The 27,964-nt window shown below is 51.8% G+C and overlaps 1 protein-coding gene across 7 annotated transcripts in view; it reads right to left on the reverse strand.

The window, feature by feature from the left end:
- The window catches only part of KMT2C (lysine methyltransferase 2C), a 2,745,351-nt gene that overhangs the window by 917,779 nt on the left and 1,799,608 nt on the right, over positions 1 to 27,964 (reverse strand). For all 7 annotated transcript variants that reach the window (XM_069647923.1, XM_069647922.1, XM_069647921.1 and 4 more), the window contains one exon: positions 2,375 to 2,486. In XM_069647923.1, the coding sequence (XP_069504024.1) occupies positions 2,375 to 2,486 (112 nt within the window). The remainder of the gene's footprint in view (positions 1 to 2,374; positions 2,487 to 27,964) is intronic.

A 27,964-nucleotide genomic window follows, 5' to 3' on the forward strand; every position in this document is an offset into this window, starting at 1 on the left:
TCATAATGGTCTTTTTTGCTAACTCCCACCATTGAAAAAGGAAGCCTTCCTTCTCCTCTTTTGACACTAGATTGAAGAGCTTAGCCGCCTTCCAGATGATCGGAAGGCGCCAATCTTGTCCGGTGGTGAAGCCCTGGCTGGTTCGTCGACATCCAACGGTTCCCCATCTGCGGGAACATAGTCATTCTCATCTGTGTGAGTTCCAGTGGCATCAGTATCTGTGTGAACCAACCCCTCCGCCAGAGGGGCAGGGCCTACACTGGTGCCCTACAGGGTGGTGTTGGCTGGCATCGATGAGGTCTTGGAGGACTCTTGGCTGGCACAGGAGCAGCAACTGCTGAATCTCTGCCACCAATGTATGCAAGGTAGTTAAAATGTCCAGGGACATGTCCCTTGGTGCAGGATCAGGTGCAGGTGGTGCAGCAGGAGCTGGCCTCAAGCCCCTTGGAAGGCTAAACAGCTGGTAAGGCTCATGGGATGGTAATCCCTCATGAGTTAGGGGTCCATGGCCCCCTTCCCGGGCTGAGTAAAAATCTTCAGGCAGATCCTCCTCAGGACTGGTGTAGATATGTGATCTCCTGGGGGATCCCAAAGAAGTCAGAGGAAACACGTTGGTGGCACTGGGCAGAAAGTCCAGAGCTGGAAGCAAGTCTCTCACCCCATCACAGTCTCTTGAAAAGGACGATATGACAGGATAATGCAGAATAGGAATGGGTGCAGCCGTTGAGCGGATCGTGGTGGGGACCATTGACGGGTCTAGACCCTGGCTGAGGCAGCTGTCGTGGAGTCGAAGAGGACGGTCGATGACTAAATTAGTCACTGAAGGAAGGCTTGTTTTTCCCCAGACTTGGCCGACGGAGCGCTCATAGCCGAAGTGGTCATCAACAGGGTGACGGTCCAGGACAGTGAGGAGGTCATTGACGGGGCGGTGGTCCTGGTGGATGAGGCTGTCGTTGATGGGGCCCTCGGTGCAGACAGTGTCGAAAGCGGCAGTGCCATTGACTGGTCCTTAGAAGATCCTCTCTTCGACGGTTTATGCTTTGACAGTGTCAGCAAATTTCTCGCACATGGCGGCAACCCGCCAGCTGGTATCAGAGATTGACACGTTCCAGAACTTGGTGCCGCAGTTACGGAGACCGTTTACGAGGATGCTGATGGAGCGTTGGATTTCAAATTCTTTTGGATCTTCACAGAGGAAGCATCCTCAAAGGACCTCGACCTCTTACCAGAGGGATTATTCTCCGAGGACCTGCTGGCCCTTGATGAGGCATAACTGCGCCCGGAAGCCGCATCAGAGGCCTTCCCTTCCTCGATTCGTACCACTAATCTCCGGTGGTGATCCTTTTTGGTCTTCGACAAGAAGGATTGGCAGATGGCACATCCATTTGTGTCGTGGTCCGGGTGAAGACAAATGAACTTGAGGTGCCAGTCCTCGACGAAGATGTTCTACAGGCCTCAGCTTTCACAGGCCCTGAAGAGGCTTTTCTTTGTAGCATCAGCCATGGAGATGTAGAGATGTAGGCCCAGGCATGTTGGCGTCACAGGTTGAAGATCCAATGATGGATAGAAGATCTTCGCCGACGAGTCCCCGCTGCCGCTAGTCGCTGCGTGACGGTAGAATAAGAGATGTAAGATATCTTCTGAAAAAATGCGAAAAACAGCAAAAAAATACATTTGAGGAGTGAAGCACCAGGACTCCCAAACCTAGTAAGGTGTGGTCAAATATGAAGATGGCCACCAGGGGTGGAGCTTAAGAGGACAAGTGTCATTGGCTGGGGGCAGTATGACCCAAAGGCACTGATGGGCTATAGAGGAGATGAGCAGTTTAAAGCTAAACTGCTTTCTTTTTTACCGAGTATTCCCAGACTGACAGGGAACATTCATGAGCATGTGAATGCATGCAAGACCCCATGCTAGAAAAAATGACCGCAAAACAACACTAAGAACACTAAAGTGACTGCAGTTTCTTTCATTTTCTAAATGAAACTACTTTAATGGTACCAAGGATTTACAGACAGGGAATATTCAAACAGTATGTGGATCTAGGAAAGATCAAATACTTAAGAATACACCAGACCAATGACTAGATGGCAGAATATAAAGAGCATGTTAATCAGAACAGAATCACAGGTCCCATGAATAAATACAATCTATATGCATATACACACTGTGGACTTTTTGGACACTGGGTCTTCTTTCTTTAGTTTACTAGTTCGGGACATCCTCGTTGGGATAGAAAAAGATGGGCTTTTATCCGACCCCATTGTTATCCTAATAAAATGGCGAACTTTGAGAAAGCTGTACCTTTGCAACCGTCTTACATTTCCGACACCTCGCAACACACACAGATACACACATTTACATTTTTGCTTACCTATTCATAACAATTGGTGGAATCCCCATATTGTTTTGTGCCATTACTTTGTTGATTCCTTTCAGTGCGACCATTTTTGCTTTCATTATCGGATCTGTGATGGCATCAAAATCTACAATAACAGAAAAAAAGAGACCAAAAAAACGTAAACATGTTTATTGTAGCTAAATTAATTAGCAATCTTCCTTTATGAAACTGACAAATTCAAAAGTGATTAACAACGCAGTGTCAAGTAACACCTAAGGAGTGTACATTTGCTATGAATAAGATTAGTTGTACTTCATTTGATGACCTAAGCCAAAACTAAATCTGAAGCAACATTCTCAGAGTATCTTCTTAGTTTACCCCAACATTCTTTCAACATCTGTTGTCCCCCCTGCCATGACTGTGATTATGGTTGCAGCACAAGACAAAGAAACCCCAAAAATGTGGTAGTTAGGGTTTTTACAGCAATCAATACACTGCATCTCCATCATAAAAACGTAACTCTACTGCAGCGCTTATGACAGGTCATCTCTCATTGTGCGTTTTCCCTGACAAATCTGGCCTTCCGTATGATTTTACAGGTTTTAGGTTTATATTTTGTGCATTGGCCCTCACATCTAATTTCAAGGGAGTAATAACTGTGGGGTCCTACCTTCTTTGTCTCTATTCGCTGTTCATGTCCTTTACCGTTTGTTGGCACAAGTACCTGATTTCTGCTACTGTATGTGCATTAGTAGTACATGGAAGGAACAGGTACAAGTGACTTAGCTGTAACTCTTGTTCTCCAGCATGGGTATGGCATGGATTCACATGCACATGAATATTCCCCGTTGCCAGGCTGGGAATACTCAGGAAAAAGGAAAGCAGTTACACTTTTGCCTGAAAACTGCTTGTCTCCTCTATAATCAATCACAAGTTTTGGGTCACACTGCCCCTAGCCAATGACGGTCGTCTCCCTAAGCCCCAACCCATCAGATTTGGTAGAGCATGGTAAGTGATGGTATGAACCAAGAGCCAGAGAGGGGAACGAGGGGGGTTCACATGTGAATCCATGCCAGATCCATGCTGGCGAATAGGAGTTACAGGTAAGTAACTTGTTCCTTCTCCAGCATGGGATCTGGCAGGGATTCACATGCTCATGAATATGATCATGCAGAAGCACATATATATACACAACCGTAGGAGGTGGCAAAGCTCAACAGAAGCAATAACTTACCCCTAGAACAGAATCACCTTAATAAAACAGGTTGCTTAGCACTGCTCGGCCGACGCAGGACTCTTCACTGGAATCCCTGTCGACAGTAGAATAGCGTGAAGGTGTGGGTGGACTTCCACATAGCACCCTGCAGAGGTCGGGCAAGGGTATACCAGAGAGAAATGCTGTCATCGGTGCTATGGCTCTGGTGGAATGGGCACGCGGCCGGCCTGGTAGAGGACTTTTGGCCAGACAATGACAGTGCATGATACAGCCAGAGAGCCACCTGGAAATGGTAGCCTTCGACAGGGCCTTCCCAAACGCAAAAACTGGCCCAAAATTCACAAACAGTTCAGATGTTTTCCAGAAATCCAGGATCGCATGCAAACTTTCACAAAACAGGTGAATCCGGACATGAAGACAGGATTCTGCAGGAGTCGCCAGCTTCAGACGGTGACAGGAGATCTTTGTAGGATGAACAAAGGAACAGGCCCTGCACAGCTCATCTTCGGTGGAGGAGGCGGAAACTCCAGGAGCAGACGTCTTGTACGAAGACGATCCACGAAGTTCCAAGAATGCACTCAGAATGGCAAAGGCTGCAGCAAGGTAGCCAGACCACTAGGGGATCCATGGACACTTCTGAAGGCCCAGCAGGCATGGATCTTAGGCGTCAGGACAGGTTGTTCCCAGAAGTCTAGGGGTCGAAGCTCCAGCAGGGGCCATCTTGAGATCAGGACAGAGGGGCAGGGCTTCACCGAGACTTGGAAGGAGGCAATGCCAGTAGGCTACAACAGTCTTTGGGTTTTCAGTGAGCTGCACTTCTTCATAAGGGTCTTGGTTCCAATGATTATCTCAAGAATGGCTGCAGGAGTCCTCCCCTTATCTAGAAATTGGATTGGGGTCGCTACCAGGTCCACCAATGGTAAGGGTATACACTATTCAAACTGGCTGGGGCTGTCCAATCATAGACAGCCACTGGCCACACATTCTGCCCAGCAAAAGACACTTTGGCTTGCATGTGGACTGAATTCAGACAGACCCAACTCCCATTATCAGGCCATACACAAGACCACCACTTTGCACAGGAAAAGAGAGGCTTTGCTGAGGAAAGGGTGTTCCATAAATAGCAATTCCGGCCAGAAAGTTTACGATGCCAGCTGAGCTGGCTAGGATATATCCGATATGTATCTACGGAGGAAGCTATTGATTAGAATGCTAATTTATCACACAGGTTCCTCATCTCCTAAATCCAGCCCAGACACAGGTTGCTTCTGGGAATGTTTTATCAAGCCACCAGGTGGCGCAATGAGACTCAGCCCGGTCATGGTTCCTTGGTGCCATCTTGTGACAGAAGAGATGTCACACATACATATACTTGAAGCCACCAGCATCATTTTCTCCAGTACCACCTTAAACCTAATGTCATATGCAAGGAACACCATAACTGCAGAACTTCAACTTTTGGCAATTTACATTAAAAAAAGAATATGAATACTTTCTAATTGGAATTTTTCACAATCAGAATTGAGGGGTACGCAGGTGGGCAATAGTAATCTGTGGGAGTAATGAATGTATCCATCAGAAAAAACATTATCGGAGACCAGTCATTTTCTCTTCTAATGGATACAATTCCTACCACAGATTCCTGAACTTCTGAAAGTCTACATAAACTGCGTACATAGAAATCTGCAGATGGGAAGATTAAGAATGCTCGAACTAGGACGCTCTGAAGAACGTACTTGTCCAGTTTTGCATCCTCGCCTGCAAGGCAATCAAGATGGTAGTGCTTTGTGAAGATGCACAACCAAGGCAATGTGGGTATCTAACAGGTGTCCCAAATCGGAGCTCAAGTCACCACCTGTCCTCCTCATGGAATTTGCAGCTAGCCCTAGGGGTAATTCCTAGTGGGCCAACTCACAGTACATTTTTATACAGATACTAGTCCATCAATAAATGATTGGCTGATGACCCTTCTTTTCTTGGGACCTGCAAAGAACTTGGTATCAAGCTGAAATTCTTTTGTACTCAACAACAATTATAAGGCTATTTTAGGATCTATTTGGAAGCTTTCCTCCGTTTTTTCAGTGAAATCAAGGGGGGAAAATACACAAAACAAATATTTTGACAGAGATGAAATTTTGATACCATTTTTGGCAAAAGGGAAGGCTTTACTCTCAAAGTAACTTTCTTTCGTAAATTGAAAGAAGGAAGGGGAAGCTGAAAGCGCCAGGAGCGTAATGACAGTCTTTGCGGATGTGAAGGTCACTGAAAAGGCCACCTATAAATGAAATTGGCCACAAGAATTGGAAAGGCCAAAAGAAACTTCAATGAAAGAGGGCGGCCATTGGCTGGTTCCTTGTCTCATTCTCTGGGAGTAAGCGATGCCTCACTTAGTGTCCAGGACTGGCACTAGGAAACGCAACCATTTGGAGGAGGTCAATGACTACTTCTCAAGATTGATGCAAAAACCAAACTCATGGAGGAAGCAGTGCATCTCAGTTAGGCCATGTAGGGCCACCTCTTCCAATCTGGTATGTAGGAGCCAGTCGGCAAAGTAGCGAAAGACATGCACGCACTACAAAGTGGTAGTGCCTCCCACCATAAAACAAAGTTATTACCGATGTTTGGGCTGAATAGGGACTTCAAAGTGCCCATCCCACAGATTTGAAAACATAAGCAAGGTGTGCCATTCCGAAGCCTGGAGGGTGTACACCAGGATGACTGTGCTGAACCAGTCCTATGGGAGGAACCTGTTGAGTCTTAGGTCCAAGATGCGCTGTAGTCCTCCATTCCTCTGGGTAAGAGAAAGTATAGGGAATACCAGGCTTGTTCGACTTCCTTCAACAGTAGTCAAGATATTTCTTATATCCCGGAGGAGGCAAAGGAGGAGAGGTTTGGCATGTTGTTGATAGGAAGAGCAGACGGTATCCCTGGTCTGCAATCTGGAGATTCATCTGTCTCTAGGTATCCACTGCAATGTCCTGTAGTGAAGTCGGGTCTGCCCTACACAGGAGACTTATGATAGCCAAGGGAATAGTTTCTTACCTGTAACTCCATTTCTCCAGCATTGGATCTTTCATGGATTCACATGCTTAGACTAGATTGTATAGCAGTAATCCTGAAAGAAAGGCGGTGTGAATGCAATCCAACACCTTCCTAAGCATACATACATATATATATATATATACACACACATCCATATAACCAACATATGCATCCAGGTATATATCTACCTATACATGCCTATACACAAGTACATATAACTGCAAACATATAAATATATAAATGTACATACATGCATCAATATATCTGCATAAAATAAGTAAAGACCCTTCCCGAATAGGGCTTACCTTATTGAAACAGATGGCGCAAGACTGCCCTTCCCATCTGTACATGGTCCGCATGCTGCCGTTCGAGGCAGTAATGGCGGGTAAATGTGTGAGGCACCGAACATGCCGCCGCCCGGCAAATGTCCGTCAGCGGAATTCCTGCCCACAACGCCGTCGAAGACAAAGTTGATCTCGTGGAATGAGCTTGGATGCCCTTGTAGCGGTTTTCCCACCTTGGAATGACAAAAAGCAATAGTCGACGAGACCCATCGAGCCAGTCCTTGTTTTGAAATTGCCTTTCCCCTCGTCGACGGACCATATGCAATGAAGAGTTGCTGCGTAGATCCGAGTTGCTGAGTCCGATGAAGATAACATTTTAGAGCTCTCTTCACGTCCAAGGTATGGAGGGCTTTCTCCGCAGCCGATGAGGGGGTCGCGAAAAAGGTATGCTGGACAATTGATGAGTGTTTATGATAAGCAGTAGGAACCTTTGGGATGAAACAAGGATTAGTCGACAGCACCACTTTGACCTTAAAGAACCTTAGGTACGGCGGATCTACGACCAATGCTTGTAATTCTGAGAGCCGCCTAGCTGACGTAATAGCTATTAGAAAAGCCAACTTCCACGATAAGAACTTCATCGACGAGGTAGCCATCGGTTCAAAGGGGGCTTTCATTAACCCTGCTAGCACCACATTAAGACTCCACGTTGGTGGAAAGCGCTTAATCGGCGGGAATGTACGGAACAGACCCCTCATGAAGTGTTTTACCAGCCTGTCACTAAACAAGGGAGACAACTGCCTCTTCCTCGTGAACCTAGAGATGGCCGCCAGGTGTACCTTTATTGATGAAAAAGACAATCCGCTCTTCGCCAAGTGTAGCAGATATGGTAGAAGTTGCTCCGGAGTTACCCTTGGAGGTTGCACTCCCGGCTGACTTTGACACCACTCACAGAACCTTCTCCACTTACATGCATATGACTTGTTGGTGGCACGTGCTGCCTGCAGGATTCTCCGACAATCCGACGAAATGCTCAGGGCACCAAATTCCGAAAAGTCAGGAGCCAAGCGGTGAGATTGAGACCGTCTGGATTGTGATGCCACACTGTCCCTTTGTCCCGGGACAGGAGGTTCAGGACCTTCGGAAATGTTATTGGTTGCTCTATTGACAGTTGAAGCAGGTCGGAAAACCACGGCTGCCTCGGCCAATACGGGGCCACTAGGATGACTCGACACCTGTACCTGCGTATCCACTGCAGGGTTCTCCGTATAAGAGGGAACGGGGGGAAGGCGTAGAGAAACTTGTCCGTCCACGGGAAGGAGAACGCTTCCCCCAGAGAACCTTCCTGTGGCCACCTGCTGGCGTACAGCTTGCACGTCTTGTTCACCTCCGTTGCGAAGAGATCCAGCGGAGGTTGCCCCCACTTCTCGAAGATCTTCGATAACTGAACGCTGTCTATCTCCCATTCGTGTATTTGGTCCATTTTCCTGCTGAGGGAGTCCGCTTGCTCGTTCCTTACTCCAGGGAGATGGTGAGCTACGATGGATATATCGTGCTTCAGAGCCCAATGCCACACCTGAGCCTCGATGGAAAGGGTTCTGGACCGCGTGCCCCCTTGCTTCCTTAAGTAAAACATTGCTGTCGTGTTGTCTGTCAATATTCTCAATACTGACCCTTTGATGTGTGGTAAGAAAGACTTGAAGGCCCAGTGCACTGCCCTCAGCTCCAGAACGTTGATGTGCAGGAGTGACTCCCTCCGGGACCATCGACCTTGCGTTTGGAGAGTGCCCATATGTGCTCCTCAACCCGTCAGGGACGCATCCGTCACTAAGGTCAGCCGAAACTCCGGCTCCTGTAGGGGTACCCCTCTGGATAGGTTCTGAAAGCTCTGCCACCATTGAAGAGCCTGCAGGAGCTCGTCGTCGTCGACGGTCAGGTTGTCCGACCAGAGCCCTTGGGCCTGCGTCCACCGGTCCGTCAGGAACTCTTGAACTGGCCTCATGAACAGGCGGCAGTTGCTCACTAGAGGAATGCAAGACGCCATAGCGCCCAGAATCGACATCTTCTCACTGATACTCTGGTATTGATCCTCCACCGACTTGAGTTTGGTGATTCTGTCGACGGATGGCCTCACTAACCCTGACTGGGTCTCGAACTGTGCGCCCAGGAACACTAAACCTCTCAATTGCATCAACAAATATTTCTCGAACTTTACCGCAAACCCCAGCCGCCGTAAAAGTTGCATGGTGGCCTGCAAACATGTGCCAGTTGACATAGGGGAGGACCCCCTCACCAACCAGTCGTTGAGATACGGGTACACGTGATGGCCTTGCCTTCTCAACCAGGCTGCCACTGGAGCCAAACATTTCGTGAACGTTCTGGGAGAGGATTTTAGCCCAAAAGGAAGCACTGTGAACTGGTAGTGAGTCCGTCCTACCACAAACCTTAGGAACTCTGTGTCGTCGACGCATTGGTATGTGGAAGTACGCGTCCTGCAGGTCCAGAGATGCCAGAAAATCCTCTTCTTGAACGGACCGGATCACTTCCTGGAGCGTGAGCATGTTGAATTTTAGGCTTTTCAACGTCTTGTTGAGATCGCGCAGGTCTAGAATGGGACGCCATTTTCTGTTTGGTTTTTTCACCACGAAGTATCGGGAATAAACCCCTTGTCCCTCTGCGATGCCGGAACCAATTCTATAGCTCCTTTTTGTAGCATAAGTGCTACTTTCTGCTGCAACACGCTCAGATGGGGTTGAGCTAAAAACACTAGTGGAACATGCGGAGGGTTGCTTTTGAATTGCAGGGAATGTCCATACCTTACTGTGTCCAACACCCACTGATCCGTTGTTATTTGCTCCCATTCGTCGACGTAGTGCAATATCCTGCCTCCCAGAACTTTCCGACGCCCGTCATTGTTGGTCTTTGGTCTGCTTATCTCTCGTCGACAATGAGTAGCCTGTTCTCATCCTGGAGGTCTGGTAGTCCCGGCATCGTTTTGCCACCTGAGAAGCCTGTCTGTACCCCTGGGAGGAGTACGCCGGCCTATTGAAAGATCTGTCTCTCGACGCCGAGAATCGGGAGTTCCCCGATGCTCCCCTAAAGGGACGAAAAGACCGAAAACTCTGTCCACTTTGGAGGGCACCCAAGGAACGCGCCGTGTCAGAGTCCTCCTTCGTGCCCTTCAGGGCCTCATCCACCTTTTCGCCGAACAGAAGGTCTCCCTCAAAAGGCATATCCAGCAACTTGTATGCACCTCTGGTCTAAAGTTGGTGCATTTAAGCCATGCTTGCCTTCGTAGAACCACCCCGTTGTTGACTTGTTTAAACCCCGATTCAGCGAGGTCTACAGCGATGTTTATAGCATGATTTGAGGCCTCCTCACCTTCCCGGACGAGTAACATTGCCGCCTTCCTATGTTCTTCCGGAAGATGCTCCAGCATAGGTGCCAGCTGGTGCCACATTTCTCCGTCATATCTGGCTACTATAGCCAGAGAGTTGGCCGTCTTCACTGTAGTTGCTCCTACCGACAACACCTTCTTGCCAAAGGCATCTTGTCTTCTGGCCTCGTTTTCCGGGGGGGTCGTGCATTTGTGCTGGGCCCTCGCTTTTCTCGCCGCCGCCGCTGACACCACCGAGTCAGGGGTTGGTTGGGAGGACAGACACTTGGCGGTGGATTCTGGGGCCTTAAATTTCTTCTCCAGCCGACCTTTCATTGCGGGTTCTGAGAAAGGGTGACGCATTGTCTGTAAACCTCCCGCCACACATGATCCAGGATGGGTACTGAGAACACCGACCTCCTCCTCTTTCCCATGTGGTCGAAAAGAAAACAATCCTTTTTCTCTTCCTCCTGGGCCAATCCGAAATCTGTACACGCTTTGCTCATCATGGCGTGAAATGACCCAATGTCGTCCGGGGGAGACGGCTGAGCTGGGCTCCTTGGGGCTTCTAAATTCAGCCTCTGACTCCCAGGTTGGATCCATGGAGGGGGATAATGAAACATCCGACAGGGTCCTTGTGTCCGAATGTAGCAGTTCACCCTCCTCCTGGCGTGCACCTGCGAGGTCCTCACTTGCTGGTACCGTCAAAGGCACTGTCTGAGTTGGCCCACGGGACGGGCCGGTTCGTCGATGGTGGATTTAGCCGGAGTTGCTTGAGGTAGTCTCTCGTCCAATGTTTTCAATAGGGTCTGCAACGTGGATAGAACCTCCAGCGATCAGATCGACTGCGGATTAAGAGGGGTAGACACCAGAATGCTGGTTCCCCCGGAGAGAGGCTTGCCAATTCCTCGTAACCAGAGTTCTGCAGGGCCAGCTACCCTCTCACACTCCTCATCTCCCGAGGACACCGACAAGGCCGCCTCTTGCTGCAGCAAGGCCTCCGGTAAAACCGGGTCGAATACTTCTGGTCGCCAGGCCTCCTGCGGAATCTCCGTCGACGAGGGAAAAGCCGGCCCTTCGTCGGCACCACCTGCGGCCCAAGAACAGACAAGACCAACTGTGTCAATGGTAGACAAGGGGTCGACGACTGCCCTGCCATTGACGACGGTGGCGGTCGCGTAGGTCCCTGAGGCAGTCCGCCTTTTCTGAACTTGACCTGCGTTTCTCCGATTCTCGACTCGAGGCTGATCTATGTTGATCGCCTGATGAGGATTTCGACCTTTCCTTTCTCTCCTTCTTCGACGAATATGACAAGGTTTTCTTCAACGATGACTCGTTTGCGGAATGGCTTCCCGATGACCCTTTCTCCGCCGGCTGTGGTTTCTTCACCGGGGGTTCCGCCGATGTCGAGCGGCCCCTGAGGATTTTGATGCTGAGGCCACGCTGTGTGTGGAGCCTAACACCGAAGGCGGGTATGCCCCCGCTCCATCGCTCAACCATGTCACTAACCGCCGACTTCGGTCTTAAAGAGTCTTTTGGGAGAAGCCTTTACATATGTCGCACTTGTCTGCCGAATGGTGAGGGTGTAGACAATATATGCAATCCATATGTCCGTCCCCCTCATACACTTTCTTCAACCCGCACATAGCGCACGGGCGGAACAGAGCTTTTCCAGACATCAGGACGAAGCTCAACGACACAACCATGACAAAATAGTAGACTACGCGAGGTGATCCCACTACTTTGGAGATGGTTGAAATCTGAAGGGAGCCGCAGGGGTGGTGCATTTATACCGCTACGTCCTATTGGGTCATGCGTAAGCGGCCCCTAAAACGACAGATGGGACACAGAAGTGTCAGAAGTTTTTCCTATGGAAAACGGCTTTATAAGTGTACCGAGGGTTCCCAGTCTGACGACGGGGAATATTCTAAGCATGTGAATCCATGAAAGATCAAATGCTGGAGAATGAACAGAAATAAAATAGGAATGTTTTGCAGCAGAGGACCCTGAAGGTAGAGATAAAAGTCTTCAACTTAGAGGAACCTATAGCCTTATAGTAGAAGTGTCACACGTAAGACCTGTAGGTCAGGCCATTGAAACCCCATCATCAGATCCACCCACATGGTGGGTCCAAATTGCTGATAGGGGAGAGCAAGGGAAGGAACAAGTTACTTACCTGTAACAGTTGTTCTCCAGCATCGGTCTGGCATGGATTCACATGCTCATGAATATTCCCCATCGTCAGGCCGGGAATCCTCGGTAAAGAAAAAATCAGTTTCGTTTCTGATCTGTCTTTCTCAGTAGTAACCAATCACTGGTCTCTGGGTCATACTGCCCCCAGCCAATGACTGCCCTCTCCCTAAGCCCCGCCTCCGGCAGCCATCGTCAGATTTGGTAGCACGCAAAGTGGCAGTATGACCAAGTGAAGAGCCGTAGAGGGGTAGGAGGGAGGGTTCGCATGTGAATCCATGCCAGACCCATGCTGGAGAACAACAGTTACAGGTAAGTAACTTGTTCCTTCTCCAGCATGGGGTCTGGCATGGATTCACATGCTCATGAATATAAGAATACATAGCAGTACACACATGATCAACCAACGGGAGGTGGAAAAAAGGCTCAATATTATGCATTACATCAAAACTCAACATTAAGCAGTTCTTACCTCCTCACCAGGCTCACCTTAGGCAAACAAGTTGCGCAGCACCGCTTGGCCGACAATGGACTCCTCCCTGGAATCCTGGTAGACACAGTAGAATCTCGTGAAGGTGTGCGTCGACCTCCACGCAGCAGCCCTGCAGATGTCTAGCAGGGGCACACCAGACAAGAAGGTTGTGGTAGCAGCGATAGCTCTGGTCGAATGGGCTCTCGGACGGCCAGGCAACGGTCGGTTTGCCAACCGATGACAGTGCGTGATGCAGCCGGAGAGCCATCTGGAAATGGAAGCCTTCGAGAGAGCCTTCCCTTGGTTCACAGGTCCAAAGTTCACAAAAAGCTGTGATGTCTTCCGAAAACTCTTCGTGCGGTCCACGTAGAACTTAAGTGCTCTAGCCACATCCAGCGAGTGCAAAGTCCTCTCGGCCGGTGACGAAGGCGACGGGGAGAAAACCGGTAACACCAAGGGCTCGTTGAGGTGGAAGTTCGACGGCACCTTGGGCATAAAAGAGGGGTGTGTCCTCAGCACCACCCTCGTGTCGTGAAAAGTCAACTATGGAGGCTTGCAGGATAGGGCCTGGATCTCTCCCACTCGTCGTGCGGAGGTGATTGCCACAAGAAACGCAGTCTTCCACGACAGGAATTTCAACGGTGCCGAATGCAGGGGCTCGAATGGCGCCCCCATGAGCCTGGTCAGCACCACGTTGAGTTCCCATGCCAGGGCAGGGGCCTTCACCGGCGGGAACGATCCGAACAGTCCCTTCATAAATTCCTTCACCAGGTGATGGGACCACAAGGACGCCCGTCCTGTGGTTCTGGTTTATCGGGAGATCGCAGCCAGATGTATCTTGATGGAGGCGTGAGCCAGTCCAGCCTTGGCCAGTGACAGTAGGTACGGCAGCACTTGAGGGGCCGTAATCCGTAGAGGGTTAATCTTCTGTGCACGGCACCAGACAGAGAACCTCTTCCACTTATATCCGTAGCACTTGAGAGTTGAGGACGCCCTGGCTTTTGCAAGGACCTCTCGTACCCTCCAAACTCTAGTGCTGCAGGAGCCAGCCCTGCAAGTTCAGCGACTCCGGGTCGTGATGAAGTATGGCGCCTCCTTCTCTGGAGAGAAGATCCGCGTCCGTCGGCAGCTTGACTGGTGGGGACGCTGACAAATCCAGAAGGTCCAGGAACCAGATCTGCCTCGGCCACGCCGGTGAGACTAGGATCATCCTGCACCGGGACCTCTTGAGTTGGTTGACGAGTCAGAGCAGCAACAGCAACGGAGGGAACGCATATAGGAACAGGCCGTCCCAGGCGAACGAGAAAGCATCGCCCATGCTCCTCGGCTTGGGAAACCTGCTGGCGAGCCTCTGGCACTTGTAGTTCGTCGCCGTCGCCAACAGGTCGATCTGCGGTTTTCCCCATCGTCGGAAGAGTCGATCCACTTGATCCTGACGTAGTTCCCACTCGTGGGACGAGCGCAGCTCCTTGCTGAGTGAGTCGGCGATGGTGTTCTTTATCCCTGCCAGATGAAAAGGCACCAGAAACATCCCTTGGGCGATGGCCCAATGCCACAGATCCTAAGCTTCCTTGGAGAGGGCTGGGGATCTGGTTCCTCCCTGCTTCCGGATGTAGAACATCATGGTGGTGTTGTCGGTGCAGATTCTCACCACCTTGCCCTTGAGGGACGGGAGAAAAGACCTGAGGGCCCAGAACACTGCACGAAGCTCCAGGGTGTTGATGTGGAGTGTCTTCTCCTCCGGGAGCCAAAGGCCTCTCGCATGAAGTTCTCCGGTGTGCGCTCCCCACTCTTCCAGGGAGGCATCCGTCGTCACCGGTATCTGGTGGGATGCGGTCTGAAAGTCTGTGCCCGCCGTCAGATGAGCGCAGGTACCCCACCACCGGATCGCTCGTTGGAAGGTCTCGTCGAGCGGGATCCTGTCTTCGAAGCTGCATGTCGCTTGGATCCAGCGGGAGTCCAGGAACTCTTGCAGAGGGCGCATCCGAAGCCTGCACAGGCGCACAAGATATATGCAGAAGGACATCATCCCGAGGAGGGACTTGATGGACCTCACCCTGGCCACGTCCGTGGCCAGCAGACGCTGCACCTTGCCCAGGATGGCCTTCGTCCTTTCCTTTGACGGCGAGGCCAGACGCTCCACTGTGTCGAGCTTGGCTCCCAGAAACAGCGCGACTTGCGACAGGACCAGGTGGGATTTGGGAAAGTTGATGGAGAATCCCAGGTCCGTGAGCAGCTGGACGGTCTTTGCCGTGTGATCCACGGCGAGCTCCTTTGTCCTGGCTCGGATGAGCCAGTCGTCCAGGTAGGGGTAGATGTGGATCCCCTGCAGGCGCAGCCACGCCGCCACTGGTGCGAGGCACTTGTTGAACACCCTGGGTGCCGACTTCAATCCGAACGGGAGGGCCTTGAACTGGTAGTGCCGTCCTTGGACCACGAACCTGAGGAACTTTCGGTGTCCTTTCAGAATGGGGATGTGGAAGTACGCATCCTCTAAATCCAACGACGACAGGAAATTGCCCTCCTCCAGCTGTCCCAGCACGTGCTGGAGGGTGACCATCCGGAACTTCTGTGCCTTGATGTACTTGTTCAGTCGTCGCAGGTCCAGGATGGGGCGCCATCCTCCCGTCTTCTTTTTCACTAGGAAGTACCTTGAGTATACTCCGGAGCCCGGGAGCCTCTTCGGGACGAGCTCGATGGCGCCTTTTTTGAGCAACGCCTTTACCTCCAACAGCAGTTTAGGGACGTGATTTTCCTTCCTGACCACAGGTGGAATGCGGGGGCACTTTCTTCGAAATTCGAGGGCATGCCCCTGGGCCAGAGCGTCCAGCACCCAACGGTCGGTGGAGATGGACTCCCACACGCTGACGAACTTCGCCAGCCGGCCTCCCACCGGGGTGCTTCGGTGGGGGTCCGACACCGCTGTCGGTTCAATCTTGCTTGGAGGACGCCTTGCTGACTTGGCCTCCCTGGCGAGCGGCGGGGCCCACCCGACTTGCCTCGTCCTCTATAGGCTTCCTGTGACGAGGAGCAGGTCGCTTGGCGGTACGTAGAGGAGCCACCGCCAAATCCCTTGGAGGCACCCTGCTTGCCTCAGGTGCTCCGAAAGGACGGCCTTCGTTGCCGGAAAACGCCTAGGGCCCTAGTTGTCTCCATGTCCGCCTTGATGGCTTGGAGGGACTCATCCACTGTTTTCCCCAACAGGATGTTCCCGTCGAACGGCATGTCCAACACCTTGGCTTGTACATCCTGGTGGAAATCCGTCGCCTTGAGCCAACCTCGTCGTCTAAGGCAAACGCTGTTGCCTAGCTGGCGGAAACCGGTGTCGGGAATGTCCGTTGCCACCCTAATGGAGTGGTCCGACACCACTTCGCCTTCTTGAAAGATCTCTAGGGCCTCGGCCCTCTTGTCATCCGGTAGGAAGTCCAACAGGGGGGCGATCTTGTACCATAACTCCCTGTCGTAGCGGGCCACGATCGCGAGCGCCGCCTTAATCGTTGTTGCCGCCGACGAGATAACTCGTCATCCGATTGGGTCCAGCTTCTTCCCTTCGCCGTCAGGCAGGGAAGTTGACGTTGAGGCTGATGCCCCGATGACCCCTCCAGCCCACCCTGCTTTCTTCTTGGCCGCCACTGAGACGACCGAGTCAGGGGTCGGCTGTGACCCAAGGCACAAAGGGGCAGCGTCGGGGACCCGGTAATTCTTCTCGTACCGATCCCTCTTGGCAGGCGTCGTAGACTGGTTGTTGAGAAGGGCGAGTCCCTCGTCCCAGATGTCATCCAGCAGAGGCACGGCAAGCACTGCCTTCCTCTTGGCCTCGCGCCATTGGTAAAGGAAACCTTCCTTCTCTTCGGGGCAGAGCTGAAAAAGCTTGGATGCCCTGGCAATCATTGCATGGAAAGATCCGATCTCGTCGGATGGGGAGGCACGGGCTGGCGATGGGAGCTCCGTCCCGTCGGTACCCGTCGTGGCCTTGTCCGTTCCTGTGTCATCCCCAGGGACGGGGGATGTGGGTAAAGGCCGAGCAGGCCGCGAGGGCTGAGATGGCGGGGCTGGATGGATCCGTCTTCTCTTGTTCGGGGGGCTTCCCGCCTGGCCCGGCTCTGGTTCCTTCATCGAGCCTGGTTCCAGATCCTTTGTCGGTGGTAAGGGCAATCTCGTCCTTATCTCCGAACGTTATCCTGCGGCTCCGGAAGCAACGGGCGCGACGGGTGACTAGGACCCTCGCCGGTGCCGGTGTCACGCTCGTCATCACCCTCGTCGGGATCCCTCCTGTGGGGACGAGCCTCCTCGACGCCCTCGTCGAGGCCCTCTAAGACTTGTACCAGCTCCTCCTCGGATGCTGTATCCGTGTCCACAATGGCCACCAGCCCCCCCCTCTTTTTCCACCAGGGTCTTCACAGGGGTCTTTTCAATGGGTCTGAAAGAGGCTTCCCTCCGCGGAGGCAGGAAGACTCTGGGCCCTGAGGTCGCCTCCACTGGTGTAGCATCCACAGGCTGCGCCAGGGCCGCCGCAACTCCCTCGATAGCGGCCTTGGCCGGGTGAATCAAGGCCTTCACCGCCTTAGGCGTGCTTGAGGCCTTCACCTTGGGGGGAGGGTCACCGCCTTGCTCCCCCTCGGCCGAATCCTTCGAGATCGACCGGGGCCTCTCCAGAAGCTTACCCGAGTTCTCGGATTTCCTCTTCCCCGAACCAGAGCGTTGGCTTGTGGTTGATGGTGCTGGGGAAGGCGCGCCCTGCCTGGCAGCCGAAGAGCCCGACCGTTGATGCTGTCCTTCTGCATATATCGGTGCTTTGCCTTCTGCTGGGCACCCGTCGCCGGGGCGCCCTCGCAGGACTTAGAAGACCGCACGGACTTCTTCTCACCCGACGGACTCCTTCCTTCCAGCCAGTTGGAGAGACAAAGGTGTTGGTCCGTTCCAACATGTTCCTGCAAAACGCACATTGCTTCTCCACGTGCGTTCTGTCCTCATGAAGGCAGTAGAGACATTTTGAATGCTCGTCCTCCTTGAAGACATTCTGTAGCTGGCATCCAGGGCAAACCCTGAACAGCTTTCCGGGCGTCGAGCTTCCTTTCTCCTGGGCCACGTTCGGGTAGGCAGCAGAAACTTCTGGAATCCCCCAAGAAGCGTAACCCTTGAGGGGCGTAGACAAATAAAATAAAATCTGACACGGATACCTGTTAATCAGATGTAAAGACGGTGGATCTTGAGACTATTTGACCGAAAAATGAGTAATTCTCTTTGAAAAAGCGCGAAAACGCAGCAAAAGCTCGAGAGCTAAACACCAGGACTCCCAACACTTGAGCGTGTGGTAAAAATCTGAAGATGGCTGCCGGAGGCGGGGCTTAGGCAGAGGGCAGTCATTGGCTGGGGGCAGTATGACCCAGAGACCAGTGATTGGTTACTACTGAGAAAGACAGATTAGAAACGAAACTGATACGGATTTTTTCTTTACCGAGGATTCCCGGCCTGACGGGGAATATTCATGAGCATGTGAATCCATGCCAGACCCCATGCTGGAGAAAAATTCTTATGCTGCAATGACTTTAGTTTCTGCATCATGAAATAAAGATGCTGTCATAAGAAGCTGATTAATTGTAAATCACCACCAAAAAATTTAAAGGTTTAAAGGTTTACAATGCAATGTCTAGTAAAAATGAAACTAAAGAAAAAGAAATACATTGACATTAACAGCCACCTTAGCATTACATAGCTACTTTCTTTCCAGCAAAAAAATAAATAAATGGTACTTGCCCTTAGTGGCATCATTCATGAAGGGAGAAAGGCAATTATTCTGAGCAGATACACAATAACGCTCCATAAAACATCACTGTTGGCTGGAATCATTCAAAGGATGTCATGCCTGAAACTTTACCAATATCTGAAACCGAGATGAATCTACAATTATGATGAAATGACCGGATCACGTTCTTTCAGCAGTCCAACACAGCGTTGCAGGTGCATCGTCATTTGCACCCTTAAAATTGCTTAACATGGCTAAATTTCTCTCTTCGGCTGGTGCCTCCTTCTGGAACAGGGCCTGGGGCCTTAATACCTTCAACTCTCTTCCTAAATATCTTCCTTATCGAGCTCTTCGCCCATCCGCCTCCGACTCCCTCAGGGGTCAGTCACTTCTCCAAGCACCGAGTTGGTGGTAGATCTCTCTCTCTCTCTCTCTCTCTCTTCGGCTGGTGCCTCCCTCTGGAACGGCCTCCCTTAAACTTTAGGAGAACCATTTCTGGCTCCGGAAGCAACTCCATACCTTTCTCTTTGCTTCTACCTTTTCTCTTCCTCTGCTGACCTCCTGGCTGTAACCAGAACTGCACTGGCTACTTGGACACTCTGATCGGTATGCAGTGATAAAATTGCAGCAAAAAAGTCGCATATACCAAATAAATAAATAAATAAATAAATAAAATATTGCTGCTAAAATGCTGTGGTTTGACCCGGTAAAGGTGAACCCCGGTATACCATTTAAGAGGAGCAGGGTTTGAGGGGGGTGTCCCCCGCTCCCATTAAATGGTATAATGGGTCCAGGGATTGCAGGTAATTACTTACTGCTCTGTAACGTTCTTTCTGATGGATCTTTTTCCCCACGGACGCCTCATCCATGATATCCTATCCACAGCGCAGCTGCTCTTCTGAAATTTTCCACCGTCAGGAGGCGCAGCGCAGATTCTGGTTAGCCCTGTCCAATGTCTCTACGTACCTGTGCCGGACAAGACATCAGAGACAGTTTATATTGAGGCACTGCATCCTGTAACCTCAGCTCCATGCTTTTTCCTCTAGCACTCTGACTATGAGGGACCGTTGGTTTACTGACTATCCACCAAGAATGGCAGGAAAGGAGGGCGGTGAGGAATCTGTGAGAGGAAGATCCATCAGAAAGAACATTACTGAGAGTTAAATAATTTGTTCTTCTAATAGATTCCTTCCTCCCACGGATTCCTCATCTATGATAGACTCCTAAAGAAGTACCAAAATCTGAAGTATGGAGCCGGACAAGGACACCACCTAGACCAGAAAACTCTGGAGGACAGAGATGAGAGTCACTCGTCTGGTAGAATGGGCTCTGAGACCCTAGCACATAGTTCCCAGCCAGATATTAGCACTCCGAGATGCAGAGAAAGATCCACCTTGACAGGGTCCGTTTAGTCACAGCTCTGCCCTGCCAGCACGAGCTGCAGCGTACTAATGAAGAGCTGAGATCTCTCCTAGTCTCCCTCGTCCGAGGGACGCAGTGGCGGAGGACCCACACCAGGTCCAGCCAATGGAATCGTTATCTGTCTTAGAAGGAGGAGGCAGAGGAAAAACCAGAGTAAGATGGATCTTTTGCAAGCGATGAAAATTATGGGACGGCTTTGGAAGAAAGGAAGGTCTCACTCTCAAAGTCACCTTCTCTTTGGAGCAAATTAAATAGGAAGAGAACGCCTGGAGCTCACTCACCTGTCTGGCGGAAGTGACGGGAAACCAGGAAAATCACATTTAGGGTGAGCAATCTAATAGAACAAAACAGGAATGTAGGGGCTCAAATGGAGCACAAATAAGTAATGTCGAAACCAAATTTAAATCCTGTGCTGGAACCACAAACCGGCATGGAGGAAACGGTTCTTTGTGATATTTCCGCATATTGAAGACCAAACACAAAAAAGATTGATCATTTATGTGCAGCCCTGAATATGCCGAAATATCACTTTGCAGGATCCCCAAACCAGTCCCACACTGGAGTTTTTTTTTGTCGTTCGGGGGGGGGGGGGGGGGGGGCAGGTGTCGGAGGGGGGGCTTCATGGTTCAACCCTTAAACCGCCATTCCCTCACTCTCCGCCCCGCCCCCACAACAAACGTCTTTCTCCCATCCCACCAACAACCACCCACACACTTAGGCATTCTAACATGCACACACCTACAGTTATCCCGCTCCCCTTCTCTCCTTCGTCCCTTCCTCCTCCCCCTCCCCAAATCTTACACTTACACTCGGACACAAACACACACACACACACACACACCCACCCACCCAGTAACACACGCAGCACTGTCAAAAACACCACACTTACCTGGGCCCCATCGACTTCGGCCTCCCTCGTGTCCGTCAGCCCCTGCGCGTACTTGTGTATGTCGCAGGGGCTGACAGTTCGATTTAGAAAGACCGCTGAGAGCGGTCTCCGACCGGTCTTTCTAAATCGGTCTTTGAAGAAATCGATTTTTCAAAATCAATTTCTTCACTTAGTGCTGGAGGAATCTGGTTAAACAATCCCTGCACGAACTGCACGACAGTGGCGAATGTGAAGAATGAGCCCTGTTCCAAGGACCTCTTGAAAACTGAAATAGCAGCAAGATATCCCTTAACAGTGCCAGAAATTCAAAAATAGGGGATAACTGACAGGATAATGGGTCCTAATGAGCAGGCTATTTTCCTCTCAGGCGAGGAATCATAGGTAGTGGAAGCAGACCTATGGCGCCTTTACTTCATCGTTCTCGAAGATGAGGAATGGTGTGGACTGCTCCTGTAACGGGAGCATTTCTTAGACCTTTTCCTCAGACAAGTCCCTTTTCGACAGTGTCGTCGAGGGGGATTTTGAAGGGCACCTACCTGCTGCTAACAAACACGTTACTAACCTGTAACTATTGTTCTCCAGCATGGGTCTGCCATGTATTCACATGCTCATGAATATTCCCCGTCAGGCCGGGAATCATCAGTAAAGGGAAACCTTTTTCTTTTCACTTACAAACTGTATTTCTCCTTTGAACCAATCACTGTCCTCTGGGTCGTACTTCCCCATCCAATGACAGTACTCTCCCTTAGCCCCTCCTCTGGTAGCCATCTTCAGATTTGGTAAGCACGTAAAGTGGCAGTATGACCAAGAAGAGCAGCAGAGGCGTCGGAGGGATGGTTTGCATGTGAATCCATGCCAGACGCATGCTAGAGAACAATAGTTACAGGTAAGTAACGTGTTCCTTCTCCCAAAAGGGGTCTGGCATGGATTCACATGGGCATCCGTCGCTAGGGAAGGGAGACTGAACCTTTTTCACCCGAAAAAACCTTCTTACCCTTTAAATTTAGAGGCGCGCATGGTGCGGCTCTGGGAGCATGCGCTCCCCTGACTGTCCACTGGCACCCCTCCTTAGTCCCCATTGACGCGTCAACAATATGAACAATGCCTAATGACAGCAGTATTATTAAGGGGTGGGGGAGGGAAGAGGATGGTGGTATGTATGGAGTAAAAAAGGAGACTATGGACTAGGGGTACATTAGTCACTATGATGACCAACTATTAATTACTCCTACATCCCGTCCCCTTTCCTCCATACTGCATGGGCGATTATAACTGAATGTAGCCCCAGGGTGGAGAGGTGACCCTCATTAAGAAAATGAGTTCCTTTGAACCGCCTGTCCGAAAGCCGCGTCTGACCAAGAGCCGGCGTCCAAACAGTAGTGCTTGCAGAAAGCCGAAGTGATGGCCCAAGTGGCCGCCCTGCCGATGACCTGCCACGGTACCAGTCTCTGGAATGGGGCCACTGTGGTATTGGCTCCGACAGCGTGGGCATGCATGTTAGCTGGAAGTGGTTTGTGCTGCCCCTCATAGGCCTCCTTGATGGCCGAAACCATCCACCTTGCTATAGAGACCTTGAACGATTGATAACCTGGCCTTGACCCCCCACAACCCCAAAGTTGTCAAACACAGTGTCCGACTTGCAGAAGCTCTTGGTCCTGTCCAGATAGAATTTCAGACTGACATCCAGACAGTGTAAGACCCTCTGAGCATCGGTCTTAGGACCGGCAAAAAACGTTGATAAAACGATCTCCTCGTTCAGATGGAAAGCAGTGACTACCTTAGGCAGGAACGCAGGGTGAGTGCTCAGGACAACCTTAGTAGCATAGGGTTCTGTTGCCACCGAAGCCTAGACCTCGCTGACTCCGCGAGCAGAGCTGAGAACCACCAACAAAGCTGTTTTAATTGTGACTAATCTGATGTCCGCGGACGCCATAGGTTCAAAAGGTTTGCGCGCCAGGGTGCCCAACACTACATTGAGATCCCACACGGGTTGTTGCTTCTTGATGGGTGAGGCTTGCCAGATGCCGCTTAACCACCGGGTTGGAGGAGGAAAAGCCCCCCTCAGAATTCCTGTAGGCGCCGATGGCTGCCAAGTAGGTGCGGCAGGTGTCTATTTGCACCCCTGAGTGAGCAAGGTGTGCCTAGAATGAGAGCACATCATCCAGTGTGCAAGTGAGGGGGTTGATCTCCTTAGATTCCACCCAGTGACAGAACCTGGTCCATTTAGTCCTGTACTGGCTCCTAGTAACCCTGCTCCTAGAGCCCGGTATGATGTCCAGGTTAGCTCGAGACATGCTCAGATGCTTCAGTGTGACCTGCTCAGGAACCACGCTGCGAAGGATAATTTCTGCCGAGTGGGGTGTATGACCCTGCCCTCCTGCTGCGAGAGGAGATGAGCTGGGCCCAGCGGCAGGTGAATTGGTGGCCTGGTCGAGAGGCTGAGGAGCTCCCAGATCCAAGGTCTTGCCGGCCACCACAGAGCTATGAGAATGATGCTGATGTGACACTATTCTCTTTTCTTGCAGATCATCCTGTGGATCAGGGGTCTGGGAGGGAATGCATATGCCGTAATGCCGTTCCATTGCATCGTGAATGCGTCGCCCAGGGAGCCGGGGCCTTGCACCCACCAGGATGCGAACTACTGGCACTTCCTGTTGGACCAGGAGGCAAAGAGGTCCACCTGAAGATGCCCCCATCTGCCGAAGACCCTGAGCAGGACCGGATTGTTTAACTGCCATTCATAATTGTCTATTCACAGTCTGCTGAGCCTGTCCGCTTCCAGGTTGGACTCCCCCGGGAGGTGGATTGCAGTCAGGTAGATTTTGTTTTCCAGGGCCCATTCTCACATGCAGACCGCTAGGCTGCACAGCGGAGGGGACCTGGTGCCACCCTGCTTGCTGACTTAATAAATGCTGGTGTAGTTCTCCGTCTGGATGTGGACGACCTTGCCCCCAATGAGCGGGAGGAAAGCCTTGAGAGCTAGCCAATAGCCTTCAGCTCCAGCCAGTTGATTTGAGCTTCCTGCTCCTGCAGGGACCAGACTCCATAGACACTGGTTGTCCAGCATAGCCCCCCCCCAGCCATCCAGGGAGGAATCCGTGGTGATGGTGACCTGAGGGGGTGCCTGGCGGAAGGGCTTGCCAGTCTGCAGGTTGCAGTCCCTGGACCACCAGGTGAGGTCCGGGTGGAGAAGAAGAGGAATGCTGACAAGCTCCGCTTGGGAGCCCACCTCCTGATTCCATGAGGCTGCGAAGTGCAGCTGCAATCTCCTCATGTAGTCTTGCGTGGGGGACTGCTAGTAGGACTGCTGCCAAGATCCCCAGTAAGTGCTGGAACCACCAGGCCGCGGTCACCTCTCGATTGAGGAAGTGACCTACGGCCCTTTTGATGGCCATGATCTTGTCCTCAGAGGGGAAAACTCTCTCTGAGTTTGTGTACCATATGAGGCCCAGAAAGGTCAGGCTCCGAGTAGGCTGCAGCAGAGACTTCTTGAGGTTGAGAGAAAATACCAGCTCGTGGAGAGTGGTCATAAGAGCGGAGGAAGTGTGATGCACCGCCTCCGGAGATCTCACCCTGACGAGCCAGTCGTCCAGGTATGGCTAGATGTAGTGGCCCTGAGAAGGGCAGCCACTGCATTAGTCTGGTAAACACCCTGGGGGCTGCGTTGAGGTCAAAGGGTAGAACCTTGTATTGGAAATGGCAGCCATTGCTCCTGAACCACAGAAAGAATTGATAAGGCTGCCAAATAGGGACGTGTAGATAAGCGTCCTTCAGATCCAAGGAGCACATCCACTCTCCCCTGCACAGTGTCTCCACTATGAGTGCTGGCGTAACCATCTTGCATTTTTGAAGAGGGAGGTTGAGGGTGAGAGGTCCATCACAACTCTCAGGCCAGCCTGTCTTTTTTTGTATGGTGAAAATCCTTGAGTAGAAGCCCAAGCCTCGCTGGGAGGCTGGGACTTCTTCCACTGCCTGGCTCATAACGAGCAACCGAATTTCCACCAACTGAGTTGCTGTCCCAATCTGTGGGATGGGAGGGGAGGAAAGTGAGGAATCAGTAGATGGTACCCCATGGACACTAGGGAGAGGATCCAGGGGTCCAAGAACTTCTGATGCCAAAACTGTGCATGAAGGGCAAGCCTGCCCTCCACCAGAGACCTGTGAACCCGAAGGGGCGCTTCATGCCTTTTTTCACTCCGAGGCTGTTGAGGAGGAGGTGGACTGAAAGAATCCCTTGCTCCCCCCCCCTTTTGTTGTTTGCGCCAGTGCCGACTCTGAGGAGGGTCAGGCTGCTAAGACCTCCATTCTTGAAAGCCCCTGAACCCGCCAAACGCCCGCCCCTTCTTGGATGCGAGTGGGTGTACACCTTGGGCGTGGCCTTCGTAAGAATAAAGATTTCGCAGTTTGGGAACTGTTTTTCTTTTTATCTAGTTCCTCATCGGTGGTGGAGTGAAAGGTTACCACCCTTGAATGGAAGGTTCAATATGCGTTCCTGGATGCCTGTGTTGAATTTAGTAGCCCTGAGTCAGGCAGTTCTCATGTCCGTGGCAATGCATATGGCCCAGCCAGAGGAGTCAATGTGGATCACGGTGGACTCCATGATGTCTTGCGCCACCAGTTTAGCCTATGCCAGTCCCGCCTTGAAACGTGCCTGGCACTGCACCGAAGTTCTGGAAGGAAGTCTGCTATTTCCCACCAAAGCCTCTGGTTAACGGCTGCCAGCATGGCACCCGTGTTGGATTGATGAAGATGCAGCGACGATGGAATAAAGCTTCTTCCTGTACGCCTCCAAGATCATCTCCTCCTTGCCTAACAGCACAGAGGACAAGGTGACCGAGGACGACTGAGGCTTTGAGTAGAGTGATGCTGCAGCAATCACTGAAGAGTGCGGTTGAGGGTTTGCCGACAGCAAGAGCGGATCCCCCTCCATTTGCCTATACGTGGCGTTGATTGACAGGCTGGACCGAGTGAGGGTTAAGCCATTCATTTTTGGCCAAGGTGACAACGACCTTCTGCATCGGGATCCCTGTTCTAGCCATGGGGCACAGAGTGAGGACCTCGGCCAGGACCCCCGCCTCCGATTGTTCGACCTCGGGTTGAGGAAGCCCCAAGTACTCTGCCAAACCTGCGAGACGTTTGTGGAGGGCCTTGTCTGATGGCGTGTCGGAGTCCTCTTCCTCATCCGTGTCCACCAGGGTGTCTGGCTGGTCTGGAGAGAGTGGAGGAGTGCTAGCGCCGAGGGCTGCAGTGGGGAGACTGGATCCAGAGGCTGGAGCAGAACCACCTGAACCGTGGGAGGCAGGGAAGCCAAAATCGAAGGAGCCAGCAAGGGCAGCAGTGGCTGCACTGGAGCCATAGGAGGAATGACTATAGGTGCAGGCGGAGGGGCCGGAGTGAGCATGTCCCTGATCACATTCCAAATGATGGCACCCATCTTAAGGAGATCTCATGAGAGTGAGGAACTTCTCAAAGAACCGGTCCTCACAGGGCGGTGGGGTGGCAGGTGAGGTTGACGGGGTAGCGGGCGGCTGCTGGGGCCGGTGAATACTCTGTCTTGCTGGCTGCGGGGTAAACCTGCCCTACTATGCCGATGGATAAGCTGTAGGCCACGTACCTGGTTGACACCAGTCCCACCTTGTAACCCGTTCTCCCACCTGCTCTGTTCCAAGGGGTGGCATCGGACGAGCAGCCATTTTTTCTGGCGCAGCGGCTATTCTTTACAAGCTGCGTGCCACATGCCCAAGTGCTTGGCTCACTGGGCCTGGGCTCCTCCAGGACTCTTGGCGGTCGAGCATGAGACCTACCCTGCCCCTCAGGAAAAGGCATGGTAGGTGTGTGGCCCTCGGCAGTATCATCGGTAGTGCTGGTTGGCACTAGGGCGTAGCCTCTCGGAGAGTACACCGAGTAAAAGAACCTTGCGGTCCCTCAGCACCATCTCCGGAAGGATCTAATGACCCCGGGGCCTGGTGGCCTGTAGCTGAAACAGTCTTGGTACCAGTGCTGGTGCGAGAACATGAAAGGTTCCTCCCGCTCGGGCGGTTCTTTGGAAAGGAGTCGCCCTTGCAGGGTGCGATGGAAAAAAACGGCCCTACCTTGGGCCTTGACTCATGTCTCACGAAGTCCTTCAAGTCCTCTGGAGGCGACTTCTAGACGAGCTCCCTCCACCAAGCTAATCTGTTCTTCAGGACACGCGGTGTAAGCGCGTCGGATGCGGTACACCCTCCCAGCTGAGGTCGGGGCCAAGGTAGCGGAGGCAAAGAGCATGGGGATCGTTAGTAGGGAAGAGCCCTTCGCAGGCTGGACACCTGCTGAAGCCCGCGTATGTCTACATGCGCCGGGGAGGAGCGTGGCTCCAGAGGACAGAGCACCCGATTGATAAAAAGAAGACAAAGACAGAAGAAAGTATCTGGGGAAGAGCATGTGGTATTACAAGGCCGAAGCCAAACCCAGGAGCGCTGGTGAAATCGGCCTGTTCCTGTCGACGCGGAAAAGAGGACTGAGGAGTGGTACCAGTGGGCGGAGTCAGGGGAGTGCAAAAGCCCAGGGCCGCACCCCCATGCACCTCTAAATTTAAAGGGGGAAGATTTTTTTCTGGTGAAAAAGGTTCTGTCTCCCGTCACTAGCGAGGGACGCCCATGCAGTATGGAGAAAAGGGGACGGGACGTAGGAGTATAACTAATACATAGCAGTACAACATAACACATCCACGGGACGTGGCAAGGCTCAACAGAAGAATTAACTCACCTCTGAGACAGATGCACCTCAGGCGAACAGGTTGCGTAGCACTGCTTGGCTGACTTTGCACTCCTCCCCAGAAACCCTGTTGACGCAGTAGAACTTTGTGAAAGTGTGCGTTGGCCTCGACATAGCAGCCCTGCAGATTTCCAGCAGGGGTACACCAGACAGAATGCTGTTGCAGCGATCGCTCTGGTGGAGTGAGCTCTCAGACGGCCGTGCATCAGTCGATTCGCCAACCGATGACAGTG

The sequence above is a fragment of the Ambystoma mexicanum genome, chromosome 2q (genome assembly GCF_040938575.1).
Source record: "Ambystoma mexicanum isolate Mex_15411 chromosome 2q, UKY_AmexF1_1, whole genome shotgun sequence".
In the NCBI taxonomy this organism is placed as follows: domain Eukaryota; kingdom Metazoa; phylum Chordata; class Amphibia; order Caudata; family Ambystomatidae; genus Ambystoma; species Ambystoma mexicanum.